We start from the raw sequence: 17,086 nt of genomic DNA on the forward strand, positions 1-17,086 counted from the left end.
TTCTGGAAATTGCACGTTTGAGCCAGAGCCATTATTTGGCCGCGGCAAGTGGAGGAGGCCCTGCCCACACGACTCCCCTCACAAGCGATCCTGCACACACAGCGATGGTCTCCAGCCGCGGGCCGTGTGGACCAGTAATTACAAAGCAGGAGAGAGAGCTTCACGCTCGCAAATAAATACTAGCTGGGAGGAGGCGTCCCAGCAGAGACCTTTGAATCAAAGGCTTCGGGTCCCAGCTCTGCCCCTGACTGGCTGTGTAACCTCGGACAAATTATGCAACCTCCGAGCTTCGGTTTCCTCACCTCGGAAATGGGGTTAATATTGATCTCACTCATGTCATGACTGGCTTCGGTCTTTCTGGGTCCTAACACTGTGCCTTCTCACCACACAGATCTGCCTTTTGGAATGAAAATCTTCTTCCTTTACTCAAATGTCCTTGACCCTGGTGGGTCAAATTTGGCCCCAGGACATAGGTTTGGGAGTTACTGCTTTTAAAATTAGATTGGGGACTTCCCCGGCGGTCCAGTGGCTAAGACTCTGCGCTCCCAATGCAGGGGGCGGGGGGCACGGGTTCGATCCCTGGTCAGGGAACTAGATCCCGGATGCCACAACTAAAGATCCTGCGTGCTGCAACTGAGACCCGGCACAGCCAAATAAATAAATATTTTAAAAAATAGATTAAATTCAAATTCAAATGGAATGTGGACGACTGGGCGGACTGGCCCACCTCAGGCTCCCCGCACAGGGCCCACACAAGCCAGATTCATAAACAGCCGGCCCTCGGAGGCCTGGGTTTTGACCCCTGATCGGGAATGTCCCCTCCTACACGTTAGGCACGATCCCCATTTAGCTGCCTGCTCTCTGAGTGGCTCTAAGGGCCAGGAGGCCATATTTTATAATGAAGCCAGAGTCCGACGGCTCAAGCCCCAAGGAAGCGGGGGAGGCCACTGGGATGCCGGGCACCCGCTCCACTTTCCAGGGTCCGTGGGCAGCCAGCAACTCCCTGGTTTCAAACTCCTGACACAAGATGGGAGGCTGAGGCAGGAGAGCAGCACAGTGATGTGCTCAACCCTGAGGACCATCCCTTCCAGGCGCCCAGGGTGCCGCCTGTCCACTGGGTTGTTGCCCCCCAGACAGAGCGGGCTGGGGACCCGCTGACCTAAGCTCTGAGGCTAGTCCCATCAGCGGGTGACCCCAGGCATGTGCCTGCGTATGGGGAGCCTCAGTCTGCTCCCCCGCGATACGGGAGCTGTGCATGGGTGAGCACGTGACACAAGCCTGGCACGGAGCATAAGGGCCCCGTCACAGGAGGGGATGAGGTGCCGGCCCTTCACTATAGGGGAGGGGCTTGGTCCGCTGAGCAGCACCTTCACAGACCAACCCCGGTCTCTGCATGGACCTGGCGTCAAGGCGCACCGTCGTTCATGCTGAACCCTGGGGTCTGGTCCCAGAGGGGGTGACGGTGACATCGCACAACCCCCGGCGTATCTGCCTGAGGCCGCCTCACCCTGCACGCGACACCTCCTGGGCTGGTTTTGCTTCCACAGAGGGCAGCGAGCTCTGCTTGAGGGCGGTAGCCCACCCCCGGCACAGCGGTGCCTCCTGGCCCGCCCTCAGTTTACCCCTTGCCGCTCACCTCTACACTGTGGCCGGAGCAAACTACCGGCTGTTTTGCAAACAGGCTCTTCGTGCCGAGATCGTCACCCGTGCTGTTCCCTCTGCCACGAACCCCTTCCTCTGATCCCCCTCCGGCTCCCAACCCAGTGGACACGTGGCCTGGCCTGAATCCCTTCTTCCATCCTCGATCCTATCCACCCCCCCCTCAACAGAACTGCCCTTCTCTGCTCTCAGGCCACGAGGTTGGGTAGGACTGATGCCGCCCGCTTTCCTGGACCAGTAACCCAGACTGTCGGCCAGTAAGAACCAGCCCTGAGACGTCTGCTGGGAAGAGGTGCAGCCTTTCCACTGCAGTTGCTCATGTAAAGCTGCTGGTGGTCAGCTTTGCCTCCACTTGGGGAGAATTTGGTTGGGAATGAGGCCAAACCAGGGGACATGAGAGGTGGGGAGAGAGATGGTGAACAACACCCTGAGCCCCTGGACCCAGCCATGCCTGAAGCCTTTAGTTACACTCACCAGTAAATCCCTCTTTTTGCTCAAATCACTTTGAGTTGGGTTTCTGTCACTTACAACCAAAAGAGACCTGGCTGACACACACAGAGTTTCATCTGGTCAGCTCCTCTGCACACGTGGGTACAGCTCAGGCAGCACCGCCACCCACTCCTTCCCACCCACTCCTTCCCACCCAATCCTGAAGCCAGACAGCGTCTCACACATCTTCAAGTCCCCGTCACCTCGCACAGAGCCTTGGCTGGATAGTGGTAAACGCCGAGGCAGAGCTAACGCCTGCATTTCCCCCCGGGGCTGCTGCCTTCCCCCCCACCAGCCCCAGCTGCCCCAGGTCTTCAGACAGACTCACCTCTGTCTTATTCCGTGAGAGCGTGCTGCTGTCGATCCGGCCCAGGGACACATTCGGCAGGACAAGGTTGAGGACTTTCACAGCAAGGACCTAGGTGGGAGAGGTGAGTGCAGGGTGAGTGCAGTGGGACCCCCACCCAGCTGCCCTCGGGGCCAGCTCAGGAGAGGGACACCCAGACTGGACCTCAGCCAGGCCTGGCCCCGGGCTGGGCACCCGAGGACCCTCCTCTCTCCGACCAGACGGCCTCACTGGTCTGGCTCTGGGCCCCTGTGGGTGAGCCGGGCGAGGGGAGGCCGTGCGGTGACAGCGGGACACCACGTGTGTTTTCTGCTGACCCTGATTCTGTGCAGTTACCCTCCCTAGATCCCTCATGGGTCATGATTTTGAATGATGTGCAGGACCTCCTAGCTGAGTGCTTGTGCACGAGCACCTCTCAGAGGACCTTCAAAAACACAGCAGGAGCAGAAGCACCCAGTCACCCGAGATGAGGCAGGACACGCTCTGATCCGGAAGCGCCTGCTGACTGTCTTGGGGCACAGACAGTCACTGGGCCGATTAGACACGGCGCTGAGGGAGACCCCGATCTGACTGCTGGTTGTGTGGCCCCAGGTGTGTGGATGGAGCTGCACATCACTGAGCCTGTCCCCTTAGCTCCCCACGGGACCACTGCGAGCAAAGGCACCGGCGCACGGGAGGTGCTCAACGCGTGCTCCTTGAACATGGTCCTGGCTCAGGTCCAGGCCTTCCCACCCCCTCCTGCTGGATCTGGTGTTCACCCAGGAAAAGCGTGAACCTGGATCTCACACGTCTGCCTGCAGAGGGGGGCTGTTCCCGTTTCTGGGCTGTGCAGACACCCGGGGATGAAAGATGCTATTTCAAAAGCGAGCTGAGAAACGCTGAAATTAGAATTGCACGGAAGGTGGCGAGCATGAATCCTCGGTCTGCGCGGAGGGCGCGTGTCACAGAGCCGACAGGTGCTGCCTCTTGGCACCCTGCATCGCGGGAGGGCACACACATCCACTCAGTGACAACCCCTGGGTGTGCTGGGCACGGTCCCAGGTGCCCAGTCTTTTAATCTGGACACAAATGCTGTGAGGTGAGGGTTTACCCTCGTGTAACAGACGAGGACACTGTCTGTTACACAGAGGCTCAGTGCCACTGCACACGGCCAGCTGGAAGTGGGCAGGGGCCTGGGATGCAGCTGCCCTTTCCCTTCCAGCAACAGTGGCCCAAGGGCAACGTTATTAGGGAAAACGACGTGGATCCCAAAGCTTGTAGAACTGGTCCTAGACTTTCCGCTGTCCTTGATGCCCTGCCACGGCCTCCTGAAGGACACGGAGCCGCTCAGCTGACTCCATGTGTGACCCTGCCAGGCCCAGGAGTCTGGGGAGGCCGTGTGCGATGCAACCAGACCCTGCTGCCCACTTTGGCCCGTCTGCCTGCCTCGTCCAGCACGGACTCCTCAAGGACACGGCTCTTCCTCGGCAAGTAGCTTCCTACCCACTCCCCGATCAGATAGCCGACAGCAGGAAGAGGCCCAGGGACACATCACCTGGGCACCTGCCCCGTGGCAGGCGTGAAGGCAGAGACTGTACAGGGCCCACTCCACTGTCCAAGCCGGGCACCGTTTCTGCGTGGACGCGGGCCCGCTGCCAGCTGTTCGTGGAGGGTCAGACTCACCTTCACCCTTGCGGTCTCTGCTCCCACCATGGGCACCTCTCAACCCAAACATTCACACCCCAAAGTGCCAAGGCCTCTACCCCAGGAAGAGACACTGACAGCTCAGGCTCCACGAGGATCAGGCGAGGAGGGCTGAGACGCATGCCGTCCTCATTCTAGTTTCCCGGTGGGGGGGGTGGGGGGGCACAAGGCAGCCAGGGGAGACGCTGCCTCTAGGAGAGGGCCACAGGGAGACCTGCCCTGGCCTCCGTCCCTGAGCATGCGGTCTTCTCTGCATCGCTAGCAGGAACTCTGCGCAGCCACGGGAAGCTGCAAGAGCCTCACGGGAAGAAAAGAGGAAGAGAGCCATTTCTGGGCGAGCATTTGCTTTACGAAAACAACAGTGCAAGGGTCCGGTCCCTGGAGGGACCAGGTAATGCACAGCAGTCCGGCTGCCCCCTCACCTTCCTGTCCCAGTACAATCGCCGAGGTCCGGCGGGGCCTCTCCTGCTGCAGTTCCGACAGGCTATGGCCCTGAGCCCCTGGTCTCCACAGAAGACGGCGCTTGGTTTTGAAGTCCTGTTCCCTGCACCCCGCTGGTGTACTGGCAGCGGGCGTGGCCCCCGTCAGGCCCTGTCCCTTCCTGATGTTCCATGACCCCTGCTCTACATGTGGTCCTCAGACCAGCAGCACCGGCAGCTGCCAGGGATCAGGCTCTGCATTTTCACGGGACCCCCGGCGTTCGTGTGTGCCCTGAAGGTGGAGGGGCAGGTAGCCTGAGTCAGAGAAGCACCACCCTAAGAGGTTCTGCCTGACCTGCTCTGAGCTGTGGCCCAGGTGGTGCAGTGTCCCCAACCCCCACAGTGTAGGACCAGGGACACGGACACACCTAATGTGTAAGCCTCTCTTTCAAAGGAGTCACAGTGAGACATCTTTGCACCACCCTGACCCTCAGCTCTTTTTCTAAACCAGCAGAGTAAATTCTGGCCACATTTCCAACAAGACTCAACTGGGTAGAGACAAACCTTTGATGGCAATAATGTCACAGCTAAAACAATCAGGTGTTTCTTAGCCTTTTCCCCACAAACACCAGAGGAGGAAAAGAGGCGGCACGTGGGGAAGGATGCTCTGAACGGCTGCTCGACACACTCACTTTCCCTGCTGCTCTCTTAGGGTTGGTCTATTTCATTAGCTTTTCCGTTAGGAAACGGAGCAGCGGGAGTGGTGGATCAAGGAAGACGAGGTTCAGGAGGGGTGCTGAGGTCGCGTGGTGAGGAGGCGGGGGGTCGGAGGGAGCCCAGCAGACCCCACGCCCGAAAGAGCGATTTGTCCAGGCTGCTGCTGCTTCCTGCCATCATCTCCCCCAGCGCCGTCCACCGCAAGAGCCCCGCACCTGTGCCCACGGGAAGAAGAGTGAGGGGCAGTGCCTCACCCAAAGGGAGTGGGATGCAAGACACTGCATCTTGATGCCATTCTGAGCAAGCGTTCCGAACTCTTCGGACAACCCTGCAGGGGCGCTGGAGAGAGCCCCAGATCCAGCTCAGGAGAGGGGCAACCCCTGCCGGGCCCCCTGGAGGAGAGACCCCACCCTCATCGTGACTCCAACAGGCTAAGTCAGGTCTGTGCCACCACACAGGTCCCAGGGACCCCGACTCAACGGGGGCCCCAGGGCATGTCGCCTGAGGACAATTTGGGGGCCGAGACCCATGACGACTTACACACAGTCACTGGACCCCAGCCCTGGAAAGGGAAGGTAATGAAGTGGGGGAATCGGTCCTGGAGACTCAGAGCTGGGCAAAGTGGGATTCGAACTGTGGTTCTGAATCCCGGAGAAGGTCTACGATCCTCCGTGTCTCCATTTCTAAAATGGAGAAAATGAAACGGTTTGAAGGGCTGCTAGGAGGCTGCGTGACACCTAATTCCTCCAGAGCTCGTCCCTAACCGCCCTCTGGTTTCCGGCCCCAAGGAGAAGCTCCACCAACACTCCTCGGTCGACTGAGCAAACGCTGATGTCATTCAGAGCGGGGACCCCAGGCAGGAGGTGACCTGCGGAACCAGGTGACAGCTGGAGCCCCGAACTACCTCAGCGACAAAAGAGGATGACTCTCCCGGAAGTGAGGTCCACCCCCGACAAGCAAGCGAGCGGACGGCCACGTGTCCTTGGCCTGCCCTTGGGGCGCCCCTGGGTTAACTGCAGCCCCATCGCTTTAAGTGCTCGTGACTTGCACAAATGCCTCTATTGATCCAAGGTTTTAATGGCTCCCGAAGATCATTTTTAAGCTTCTGCCACTAAAAGACTTGACACGAGGGAAGTAATTACACTCACTTTTATACAGCAGCTCAACAGGCTGACCCACGCACAGGAGGCCAGAAGTGCAGGCCTCCATGGGCGCAGGAGTGCATGGCCGGGGCACAGCCCAGAGTTTCTGGGGTGGGGGAGAGTGCGCCTCCCGGCAGACGACAGGAAGCCCGCACGCCTTACAGAGGTAACAACACACCTGGTGCATCGCTGCTGCCAGATTCAGGGGCCGGTTTATGACCCAGCTAAGCCCTGACTCCTGAGGCTAATTTTACCTGAAGTTTGAATGAGTGGCCACTCCCCAGACCCCTTCCGTGTCCCTTCTCCACCCCCTGCTCCAGGGCCTTCCGGACTCCGGAAGCAGAAGAGTGACATTCAGAGGGGAGGTGGGCTAGAGTTGATCCAGGGCAGTTTCGGGGTGAAGGGAACATCCTGCCACGCCTGCCGCCTGAGCCAGAGCTCACGCTGACCTTCAGCGAGACAATCAGCCTCGTTTCCTCGTCTGTAAACGGGAACGGGGTGGTGACGGAGGGGAAATAAGATGGTACGTGTCTGGCATGAGTGCTCGGTATACAGCGGCCCCTCAAGCCCCACCTGGCCAGGTGCCCTGGTTGGCGGGCGGGGCGGGGGTGGGGGTGGGGGTGGAGAAGCATCCGGAAGCACTGGGATGGCTCCTGCATCTCGGACCTGACCCCAGGGGACAACCTCCAGGCAACAGGCAGAGAAGGTCATTTAGAGGATTACCCTCTGGGCAGCCTGAGTCCCCGCCCTGACCCCGGGCAGAAATCCAGGGGGATGTCGGGGGTTTTCCCCAGAGAAAGGACTGGGTTAACCTGCAGCCCCTCCTGCGTGTCGCCCCGGGACAAGGCCTGGCAAGCTCAGGGTGTGACACCTGTTCCCAAGCGTTCCCCTGTGTGCCCAGGGCTGGCTGCAGTGCTGCCTTCCCCAGAGCATGCCTGGGGGCATGAGACAATCCCCAGGAAACCTCCCATTAACCACTGAGACTTGTTCTGATGCACAGGACTTCTGTTTCTGAATTTCTCCTGCTCCCACCACGATCTGAACACAGACAGCATTTGGGACCAGGAGACTCTGTCCTCCTTGTCTGTTCCCCAGGCTAAATATACCCCAGCTTGTTGAAAATGGAGTAAGAACCAGATGTGCGGGATCTGGGGGGGGGGGGGTCTGGCATTCTCACGTTTGGAGCGGGAAGCTGTCATCTTCCACAAGCCCGTCTGTGCTCCAAGCCTTGGGTATCTCACGCTGGCTGGCTATAATGATTTTCAAAATCTCTCCATCAGGAACTGGCTGCCATGAAACAAACCTCTGACCTGTCAAGGAGCCTCGCTCTGGGAGAAGAGTCACAGAATAGGACACTGCCCTGTGCTCTGTGCCCTGACAGTGTGACTCTACCCAGGGAAGGGGCCCCTCCTCCCCTCAGCCAGGGTGGTCTCCAGGAGGCTGTCTGTCTTTGGGGTCCGTAAGAGTGAACCACTGGGAAGACCCAAAGGCCAGTCAGTGGGGCCTCACCTGACCCAGGGCCATCCCCATAGGGTGCCTCACCTGACCCAGGGCCATCCCTGCAGGGGGGCCTCACCTGACCCAGGGCCATCTGTGCAGGGTGCCTCACCTGACCCAGGGCCATCCCTGCAGGGGGGCCTCACCTGACCCAGGGCCATCCCTGCAGGGGGGCCTCACCTGACCCAGGCCCATCCCTGCAGGGGGGCCTCACCTGACCCAGGCCCATCCCTGCAGGGGGGCCTCACCTGACCCAGGGCCATCCCCATAGGGTGCCTCACCTGACCCAGGGCCATCCCTGCAGGGGGGCCTCACCTGACCCAGGGCCATCCCTGCAGGGGGGACTCACCTGACCCAGGGCCATCCCCCTTGGGCCTCACCTGACCCGAGGCCTGCAGCGAGGCCTTTCCTAGTCCTATGCGCCAAGAGGTATCACAAAGAAAAATGACCAAACTAAACCCCACCCACAAAAACAAACAGGCCACCAAAAGAACAAAACAGGAAGCACAGAGAGCGTGTTCCCACGTGTGTGAAACACAGGGACCCACAGTGGTGTGCGCACCCGCAGAGATGCACAAACTCTGCTACGTGACTGCCCGCCTGCAACCGTGAGGAGACTCCGCTCATGCCCTTTCCCCCTCTCACATTTTGAACCGTATAGATACATTATTTTAAGCATGTGTCAATTAAATTTTAAACAACGATTCCGTGAGACTCCTTCAGAAGGCTGTCAGGCGAGACGTGGAGGGTAACCCCGTGGTCCGGGGGTGGCAGACGAATCACAGAACGTCAGTCAGAACTGCCGAAGCCCGGAGCAGCGACAGACTTCACGGGGAGGATGTGTCCTCTGGTCTGGGGGCAACGGGCAATCTCATTTGTCTCGGTTAATGAGAGGAGACTTGCATCCCCCCGGGGACAGCCGGCTCCTGATTTGACAAGGTGATCTATTAGCGGCAGGCTCGGAAGGTCACGCTGGTGGCCTTGCCCAGAAGTTCCCCCTTTGCCAGTGACTTGGGGGAAAGCCTGTGGGCTCCACTTTGGGGCCCAGCTGCCCTGATCCCCTGGTGCACTTCATCCTGGACTCTTCCCAAAGGGAAAACGTCCACTTTCTTCTCTGGGGAAACACCCCTGATGGGGAGAGGAGAGGACAGCCCCAGATCCCAGTCGACCACACTGGGGTGGACCTGGAGAGTCGCTCGTCCCTTCCAAGCCTCAGTCGTCCCGACCGTAAAGCGCAGGCCTCGACCTCTCCCGGGGTGAGGGTGGGAGCCGAGGGAGACGATTCACCTGTGAGCCCAGCACGTGCCCGACACTGGGCAGAACGAATCACGAATCAAAGCGTGCGGCGCGCCGTGGGGACCCCCTTTTTGAAATCCTGGTCTTGCTTACTCTACTCGGACCAGGACCACTGAATGACCCTGACCCACTCACTGCCTCACTCACCCCTCGTGCTCCTTTGAGAGTCCTGAGAACTGGCTCGGGGGCAGCAGTGTCCCCCAGCGACCGGGAGAGAATGACCGTTGCTCAGGGACACTCGGGGCTGGGATTCCCCACCCTCACCGGGTTACCCGTCTCTGAAACCTCAGGTCCATAATGTGTCAACAACCCGGCAGCCCCGCTGAGGCCACGAGTCCCATCTCCTTCCTCAGGGGGAGGAGGCCCAGCTCAACGCGGGAACCACTGGGTTGCGCCGCGTGGAACATTACAGCCAGGAAAACAGAATGGAGGATCCGACAGGTCAGAGATGAAAGTGCTCAGGGATGGAAAGTACTACAGCCAAGGCGCCGGCGCTGTCCCGTTAGCAACTGCCTGCAGCTCCGCGTCCGCATGCCGTGGCCGATGCTGGCCAACGGTCCCCGGAAACGAGCTCCAGCCCAGCACGTGGCTTGTTAACAGAGGCCCCTTCGCTGGATTCCTAACCCGCGTAACCTTTCCTCCTCCTAACGTTCACCAGAGAAACGTGCACAAGCAGGAAGCCATTTTTCTTTTGCCTTTGGGAAAAAAAGTACCTGACTTGAGAAACTACAGGATTCCAGGGACAACAATGCTTGCTACTTGTCCAAACCTTATCACAATCGTGGGAGAAGCCCTTTCCCCCAGACTCTAGCTGTGAACGGACGCCCCGGGGCCAGGGAAGCTGCAGGAGTCTCATGGAACCGGAAGTCCGTTTACCTTGAAAGTCGTGGCAGACTCGGGACTGGCGAGAACCAGCGGGGAGATGAGAACCATGCCGGAGAAGTGGCCGGGCCTCTCTGCGGCCGTGAGGATGGTGATGGCGCCCCCCTGCAATGAGAACGGGCCGCATGTGGGTGTGGGCGTCGCCAGCGTGGGCTCTTAGCCGCCCCATCGCGGGTCTCCTGCTGGGCTGCAGTCCCGGCCCAGAGCCCCAAGGACGGTACCTTGGAATAGACACCCTCCAATGTTGGATAAACTAGACCTGCAATTACTTGCTTTCACATGTTTTTTCCTCCGGGTTTTCCAACAGCAAACATTTCAGGGAGATCTAAATAAGGTTCCTGCTTGTGGGCTGCAAGTTAAACAATAACATGTTTCTATTTCATTTCAAGCCCAAAGCTGGCAGACTCCCAACTCACCCATTCCGTCAGCCTTAACACGAGATCTGAAAAAATCTGATGATAATAAGAGACTGCTACCCTTTTTCTGTTTTCCTGGTTCAGTAAAGGTCCCAGAAATGTAGGTTCCAAGAAGAATAGTTAGAGAGCGCGGGTGGTGCTGAAGGCGTGCGGCCCTGGCTGTCTGCTGAAGCTGAAGGTGACCTGCACCCAGGGCTGACACCACACACGCTCACGAGGGCCAGGCAGGTAACAGACGCGCAGGAACAGAGCCCGGCAGTGACCGGGCTGGAAGGGAGGGAAAAGTCACCCAGCTTTCAAAACCAAGCAGCTCAAAACGTTCTTTGCCAGCCACTGGGGCGGGGGTCTAGAGGCGGATCCGGCCTGCATGCTGCCAGCTTGAGAGCCCTGATCTATACATTATAGTTGGCTGATCCTTAGGGGGTTAATGGATTTAAAAGGTGAAAGGGATTTGCAATGACCTTGAAGGACTTGTTTCCTCTGGAACCCCATCCTAATTCCCATGTGCACTGTGTGACTCTGAAACGGGCAGGACGCATAGGACCTCTGTTTCTCCACAGGCTGACTGAGGGGCCCTCCTGCCCTGAGACGCGCCCGCGGCCGTGCAGGGAGAAGTACCCTTGGGGCCCCACCATGAAGTGGCGCCTTCCTGGCGCCTTGGGCCCTGGCAGGAAGGAACGGGCGGAGGTGAGCTTCTCTGGGGCTGCCTCCAAGATGCTGGCCCTCGTTTCCTGAGCATAAATTGTCTGGGAACTCCCAGAGGGGGCTGTGCTGGCCAGGCAGAGTGCGATGGGGCCAGAGGCAGGGCGGCCCCCTGCATCCCGGGACCCTCACCCTCCACCCACCGCAGGGCTGGGGCTGGGGCCCGGCCTGACTTAGAGGGCTCTTCCGTGGTCTACTCACCATGGAGTGGCCCAGGAGGAAGATGGGAAGCCCTGGGTGGTCCTTCTGCACAACGTCCACGTGCTGCAACACGTCCCTGATGAAAACCTGGAAGTCAGACACCACCATCCTCTCCCCCTCGCTCTGCCCGTGGCCAACTGGAAGAGAACAGGAAACAGAACCAGTTACCAGAGGCTGACTCCTGCCAAGCCCAGGGGTCTCCTCACGGAATTACAAGCCACTCTTTAGGGAGGACCCACCAAGTCCTTCCAAGAACTCTTGACCGTGGGAACTCTTCTCCTCCATTTTACAGACTAGGAAGTTGAAGCACAGAGAGGTTAAGGAACGTGCCGAAGATCACACAGCCAGAAGTCATGAGCCAGGATGTGAACATCACAAAGCCTGTCCACGCAGCCAGGATGCCTTCCTTGTGGCCGTATCCCAGGAAAAAAGAAAGGACAGGCACGTGGAGTCTCACTAGGCCTCGTTTCTCCCCAAGTGGCCAGAAACAAGACGGATGAGGCTTGGAATTCCCTGGGCTTTCCCAAGTCCTTGACCCTCGCAGTTGTGTTTCCAAGCGTTAGCTTTTCACCAGGTAAAGTGCTGCATCTTGTCACCTCCCTTTACAGCTCTTGGTGAAGACAGTGCGACAGACATAAGACAGTCAAGCGTACCTGCCAGAACCTTCTCAGCGAAGCAGCCGTAAAACTAGGTCATGCTCCCTCCCTCCTGGATTGTACTGCCCGTCCCATATCCGTGCTGTTCACTTCCCTGCGTTCTTTCTGAGGGTCCCTCCAAGCTCCCCTCTCGGAGGGACGTCAGTCGCCATAGAAACCATGCAGTGTGGGGGTTTGAAAACTGCAAACGAGGAGGAGCTCCCAGAGCACAAGGAAGCACAGCAAGCGGACCTGCCCAGAGCTGCAGTGACCATGCTGCCCGCTTCACGGACGGAGAGTGGAGGGGGTGCTCACAGCGGCTGGAACGGCTGGCCGCCCAGACCTCAAACTCGGAAACCCTCTGTGTGGTCAGACCCCGAACTCCTGTTTCCTACTGTCCGTCCCCCACGAGTGCCCATCGCACACAGCCTTCTGTCACCCTCTCAGCGGCACCCTCAGTCCCCTTAAACTCATTTTTATTTTTTTCTTGTGGTAACACAGCATCTTCGCCATCTTCCAGTGCAAGCTCAGCAGTATCGAGCACGTTCACGCTGCTGCACGACCGTCGCCACCGTATGCACGCCCAGAACCTTCCCACCTTCCTCAGACCAAAACCTCATGCTCCTGGCGCAGGCTGAACTGCGTCCCCCTTCCCCACTCCCTTCACGTGCTGAAGTCCTAATCCCCACAGCTCAGAACATGACTGTATTTGGAGACAGGTCTTTAAAGACGTGATTAAGTTAAAATGAGGTCGCTGGGCTTGCCCCTAACCCAATCTGACTGGTGTCCTTTTAAGAGAAGGAGATTAGGACACAGACACACACAGAGGGACGCCCGTCTGCAAGCCCTGGGGAGAGGCCTCAGGAGGAACCAGCCCTGTCGACACCTTCATCTTGGACTTCCGGCCTCCAGAACTTTCAGAAAATAAATTGCTATCGTTTACGCCACTCCGCCTGGGGTACTTTGTTATGGCAGCCCAAGCTGACTGATACACCCACTAAACAATACTCCCCCTACCCCACCTCCCGTCCTTGGAAAACAGTTCAGTAATGAAATGGTCAGAGTATTATGTTTAATACTGCCATTTTAAAAAATAAATTTATTTATTTATTTATTTTATTTTTGGCTGCATTGGATCTTCGTTGCTGTGCGCGGGCTTTCTCTAGTTGCGGCAAGCAGGGGCTACTCTTCATTGTGGTGCACAGGCTTCTCATGGCGGTGGCTTCTCTCGTTGCGGAGCACGGGCTCTCGGCACGTGGGCTTCAGCAGTTGTGGCTCATGGGCTCCAGAGCGCAGGCTCAGTAGTTGTGGTGCACGGGCTTAGCTGCTCCGCAGCATGTGGGATCTTCCCCGACCAGGGCTCAAACCCACGTCCCCTGCACTGGCAGGCGGATTCTTAACCACCGCGCCACCAGGAAAGCCCCAGAGTATTATGTTTAAAGTTCGAATTATTACAAATACGTGATCATTATTTTCTCTGTGTGCTTATGTTACTAATTTGATATACGATTAGTTTCAAAATAAATTTGTTCACAACTATAGATTTTGGTGTTTTACTTTTCATTTTCTTTTGTGAATATGTAAACATTTACCTGGCTCAAAAGTTAGAAAAAGAAAAGAAAAGATTCATCCAGGGACATCTTGCTGCTGCTCCTGCCTCCTCTACCTCCCCCCTCTCACTCCCCATGGCTCATCATTTTAACTATTCTGTTTTCTCTTTCAAAGCAATTGTTTTTGCAAAAATAATTATCTTTTTTTTTTTTTTTTACATAGAAGGTAGCATGCTACAGACCCACCCTATTCGCGCCAGTTTTTTTCCCTTTTAACGTATTCTGGAGGTTATTTCATATCACAAACAGGCCAAGAGCTCTTCCTCTGTCTTAGGGCTGTGCAGTGCTCCTCTGTGTGGGCGGAGTACAGATTACTCTGGCCATCTCTCATCAAAACCCATTTGTGTGACATCCAACCTCTCGTTTATTAAACATCGGACTGTAACGAATCACTGGGAATGTTTATTCCATCTTTGTGAAGGTGTGCCTTCAGGGTGTATGTCTAGGTGGCAAGGTTGTTTGGTTGAAAGGTGCGTGCAGGTGCCATTTCAGTAGAAGTCGCCCACTTGCCGTCCACGTGGGATGTGCTGGGTTGAATCTATCAGCCTCCCAACAAAGCAGGTCGTTCAGTGTTTGTATTCTTGCCCTTAAGACAGAGGAGAAAGTATAGGTCTAACATCTCCTTACATTTCAAGAGTCACTTGTATTTCTTTTCTGGTAAACTGAGAATTTCTGTCTTTGCTTGCAGGGTTTTGCATTTCTTGATATTTAAGAGCTCTTTGTATACGAGCTGGTCATCTGTGCTTTGACTTGATGTTGTGTTTAAGCTACAGAAGATTTTTATTTGAAAAACTTGTCAATCTTGGGACTTCCCATGTGCTGCATTGGTTAAGAATCCGCCTGCCAATGCAGGGGACACGGGTTTGATCCCTGGTCCGGGAGGATCCCACATGCCGTGGAACAACTAAGCCCATGCATCACAACTACTGAGCCTGTGCTCTAGAGCCCGTGAGCCACAACTACTGAAGTCTGCACGCCTAGGGCCCGTGCTCTGCAGCAGGAGAAGATGCCGCAATGAGAAGCCCATGCACCACAATGAAGAGTAGCCCCCGCTCGCCGCAACTAGAGAAAGCCCGCATGCAGCAACGAAGACCCAACGCAGCCAAAAATAAATAAATAAAAAATAAATTCATTTTAAAAAAAACAGCTTGAGCACTAGTTGCTTTAAAAAAAAAAAACCCTTAAAAAATTATCAATCTTTTCTTTTTATTGCTTCTGAGCTTTGATTCTTAGTTATAAAAGCCTTCTCTACTCCAGGGGTATAAAGGAACTCAGCATTTTTTCTATGAGTTCCTTTATGGTTTCATTTCTTGTGGGCGGGGGGAAAACATATACATAACATAAAATTTACATTAACCTTTTTTTTTTTTTTTGGCCATGCCGCACGGCATGTGGGATCTTAGTTCCCCGACCAGGGATCAAACCCATGCCCCCTGCAGTGGAAGCGCTGAGTCTTACCCACTGGACAACCAGGAGGTCCTACATTAACCATTCTTAGGTGCACAGCTCAGTGGCATCAAGTACATTCACACTTCTGTGCAACCATCGCACCATCATCTCCAGATTTGGTTTCATTTTCTACATGTTAATCTTTGATCCACCTGCAGCTTATCGTGGTACCTGGTATGAGACACGATCTCTTTCCTGACGGTTCTTTTCCTCTTAAAATCGAGGTGAAGTTCACATAACACGATGTTAACCACTGTAAAGTGTGCCAATTCGGTGGCATTTTGTATATTCACAACGCTGTTCAACCACCTCTATCAAGTTCCTAAATGGTTCTTAATTGTTCTAGCGGAACTTATGAAGAAGTCCCTCATCACCTCACTGAACTGTGGCGCCCCCCCGATCCCATGTGAAGGTTCCCCTTTCACTGGAGCCTGGCCTGTTTCTGGAGGAGGGCTGCTCGGTTCTGCCGGCCTGCCTGCTCACAAGTCAGCCCCCGTGACGAGCGCGTTGCAGTGCTACCCGCCCCAGCCGCCCCGCAGGCCCTCCCGCGCTCCTTTCCACTGTCCCATGGCTGCCTCTCCCCGCGACGCACACTGTGCGCCCCGCCCGCGCCTGCCCGCTCTCCCCGCTCTGGCACGCTCCTCCCAGAGCTGCAGATCCGCCTCGTGAACCCCTGGTCAGAAGAATCCCCCGACTGTCCTGTTGATCCTCAAACAGCTTCCAAAGTGGCTCCGCTCCCGGGTTTGATTCACCTTCTGAATCATTCAGGCTCAAAACAGGCCTGCTGTCTCTGACCTTCATTCTATCCTATGTCGAGCTGGTCCCCAAACCCTTCCAGATTTCTAGGTCCTCAGCCTCCTGGATCGGCCTGCTCCTTTGCATGCCTACGCCCCTAGCGGGGGGTGAGACGCTCCTCGCCTTTTCCCTGGCGACAGCTTCCCACCCAGCCCCCTGCCTGCCCTAACCCCCTCTGCACCCCTCTGGAAGCTGCTCTGATCCTGCAGGGCTCAGAGTCTCCACTGTTTCAGAGCTTGGTCCGCGTGTGCCAGCCCAGTTTTCGGGGCCTCTGGTAAAGGCTCCTACTGGTCCTGCTCCCTCACTAGAAAGCACAATCGGAGCCACACTCACACCCCCCCGCCCGCTGCCCCTCCAAGCACATCCACGCTTTTCTGCTGCGCCTCTCATGCAGCAGCCCCCTGCTGCGGGGCCCTCAGCCCTGCACCAGGCCAGGAGCAAACCCTCTAAGGCCCATCGCCACTCCTAACCCTTCCACGGAGTCAATTCCCTCCACACAGGTGCAAGTTTCCCCATCCCCCCCCAACCAGGTCTTGTCTCTATCACAGGTGAGCTAGCTGACCGGAGCTCCCCCCGCTTCTCTCCTCCAGCACCACTCCTCCCCCATGGACCGAGGGGCCCTAGAGCCCGGCTGACAAGCAGCTCTGATGGGTGGCTGGTGGCCCCCACGGCACTGTGCTGTGGGAGACTGGTGACGTCTGCCACAGGCTCGGGGAGGAGGCTGGGCCCGCACGTGCCCCACACCCGCCAGGGCTGGCCTCGGGATCAAGGATCCCCTTCTGTTCTTCCGCACATTCCTCAGGGCTCCTCGCAATGGCCTGGCCCGGGGGGCAGGTGCCTGCTATACACCTGCTGAAATGAACTGTGGCCAGGATCTCCATAATGGCCACTCACCAGAGATTCATCTCCATCACCCTGGCCACACTGACGGACACATTTCCTTTCCCGCCACGCACGCTGAGCAACGGTTCTGCATTTGCAATGAAAATCCTTTTCCTCATATTTTGTAAAAGAAAGAGCCCTGCGCCACAGGCCTTAATCCAGCATAGTTTTGTTTTGTTTGCCCTGATTCTGCTATGTACTGTGTTTTTTAGTTTCTGTATTTTGATGCTTTACCATCTGGTTAAAGCTGGCCCTGGAGGGACCAC

The 17,086-nt window shown here is 56.8% G+C and overlaps 1 protein-coding gene across 3 annotated transcripts in view; it reads right to left on the reverse strand.

Moving 5' to 3' along the window:
* MGLL (monoglyceride lipase) overlaps nt 1-17,086 on the reverse strand; it is a 275,956-nt gene that overhangs the window by 15,180 nt on the left and 243,690 nt on the right. For all 3 annotated transcript variants that reach the window (XM_060308749.1, XM_030849227.3, XM_030849226.3), the window contains 3 exons: nt 11,450-11,586; nt 10,125-10,235; nt 2,477-2,566 (listed from right to left, as the gene is read on the reverse strand). In XM_060308749.1, the coding sequence (XP_060164732.1) occupies nt 2,477-2,566; nt 10,125-10,235; nt 11,450-11,586 (338 nt within the window). The remainder of the gene's footprint in view (nt 1-2,476; nt 2,567-10,124; nt 10,236-11,449; nt 11,587-17,086) is intronic.

Source organism: Globicephala melas, chromosome 11 (genome assembly GCF_963455315.2).
Source record: "Globicephala melas chromosome 11, mGloMel1.2, whole genome shotgun sequence".
Lineage (NCBI taxonomy): Eukaryota > Metazoa > Chordata > Mammalia > Artiodactyla > Delphinidae > Globicephala > Globicephala melas.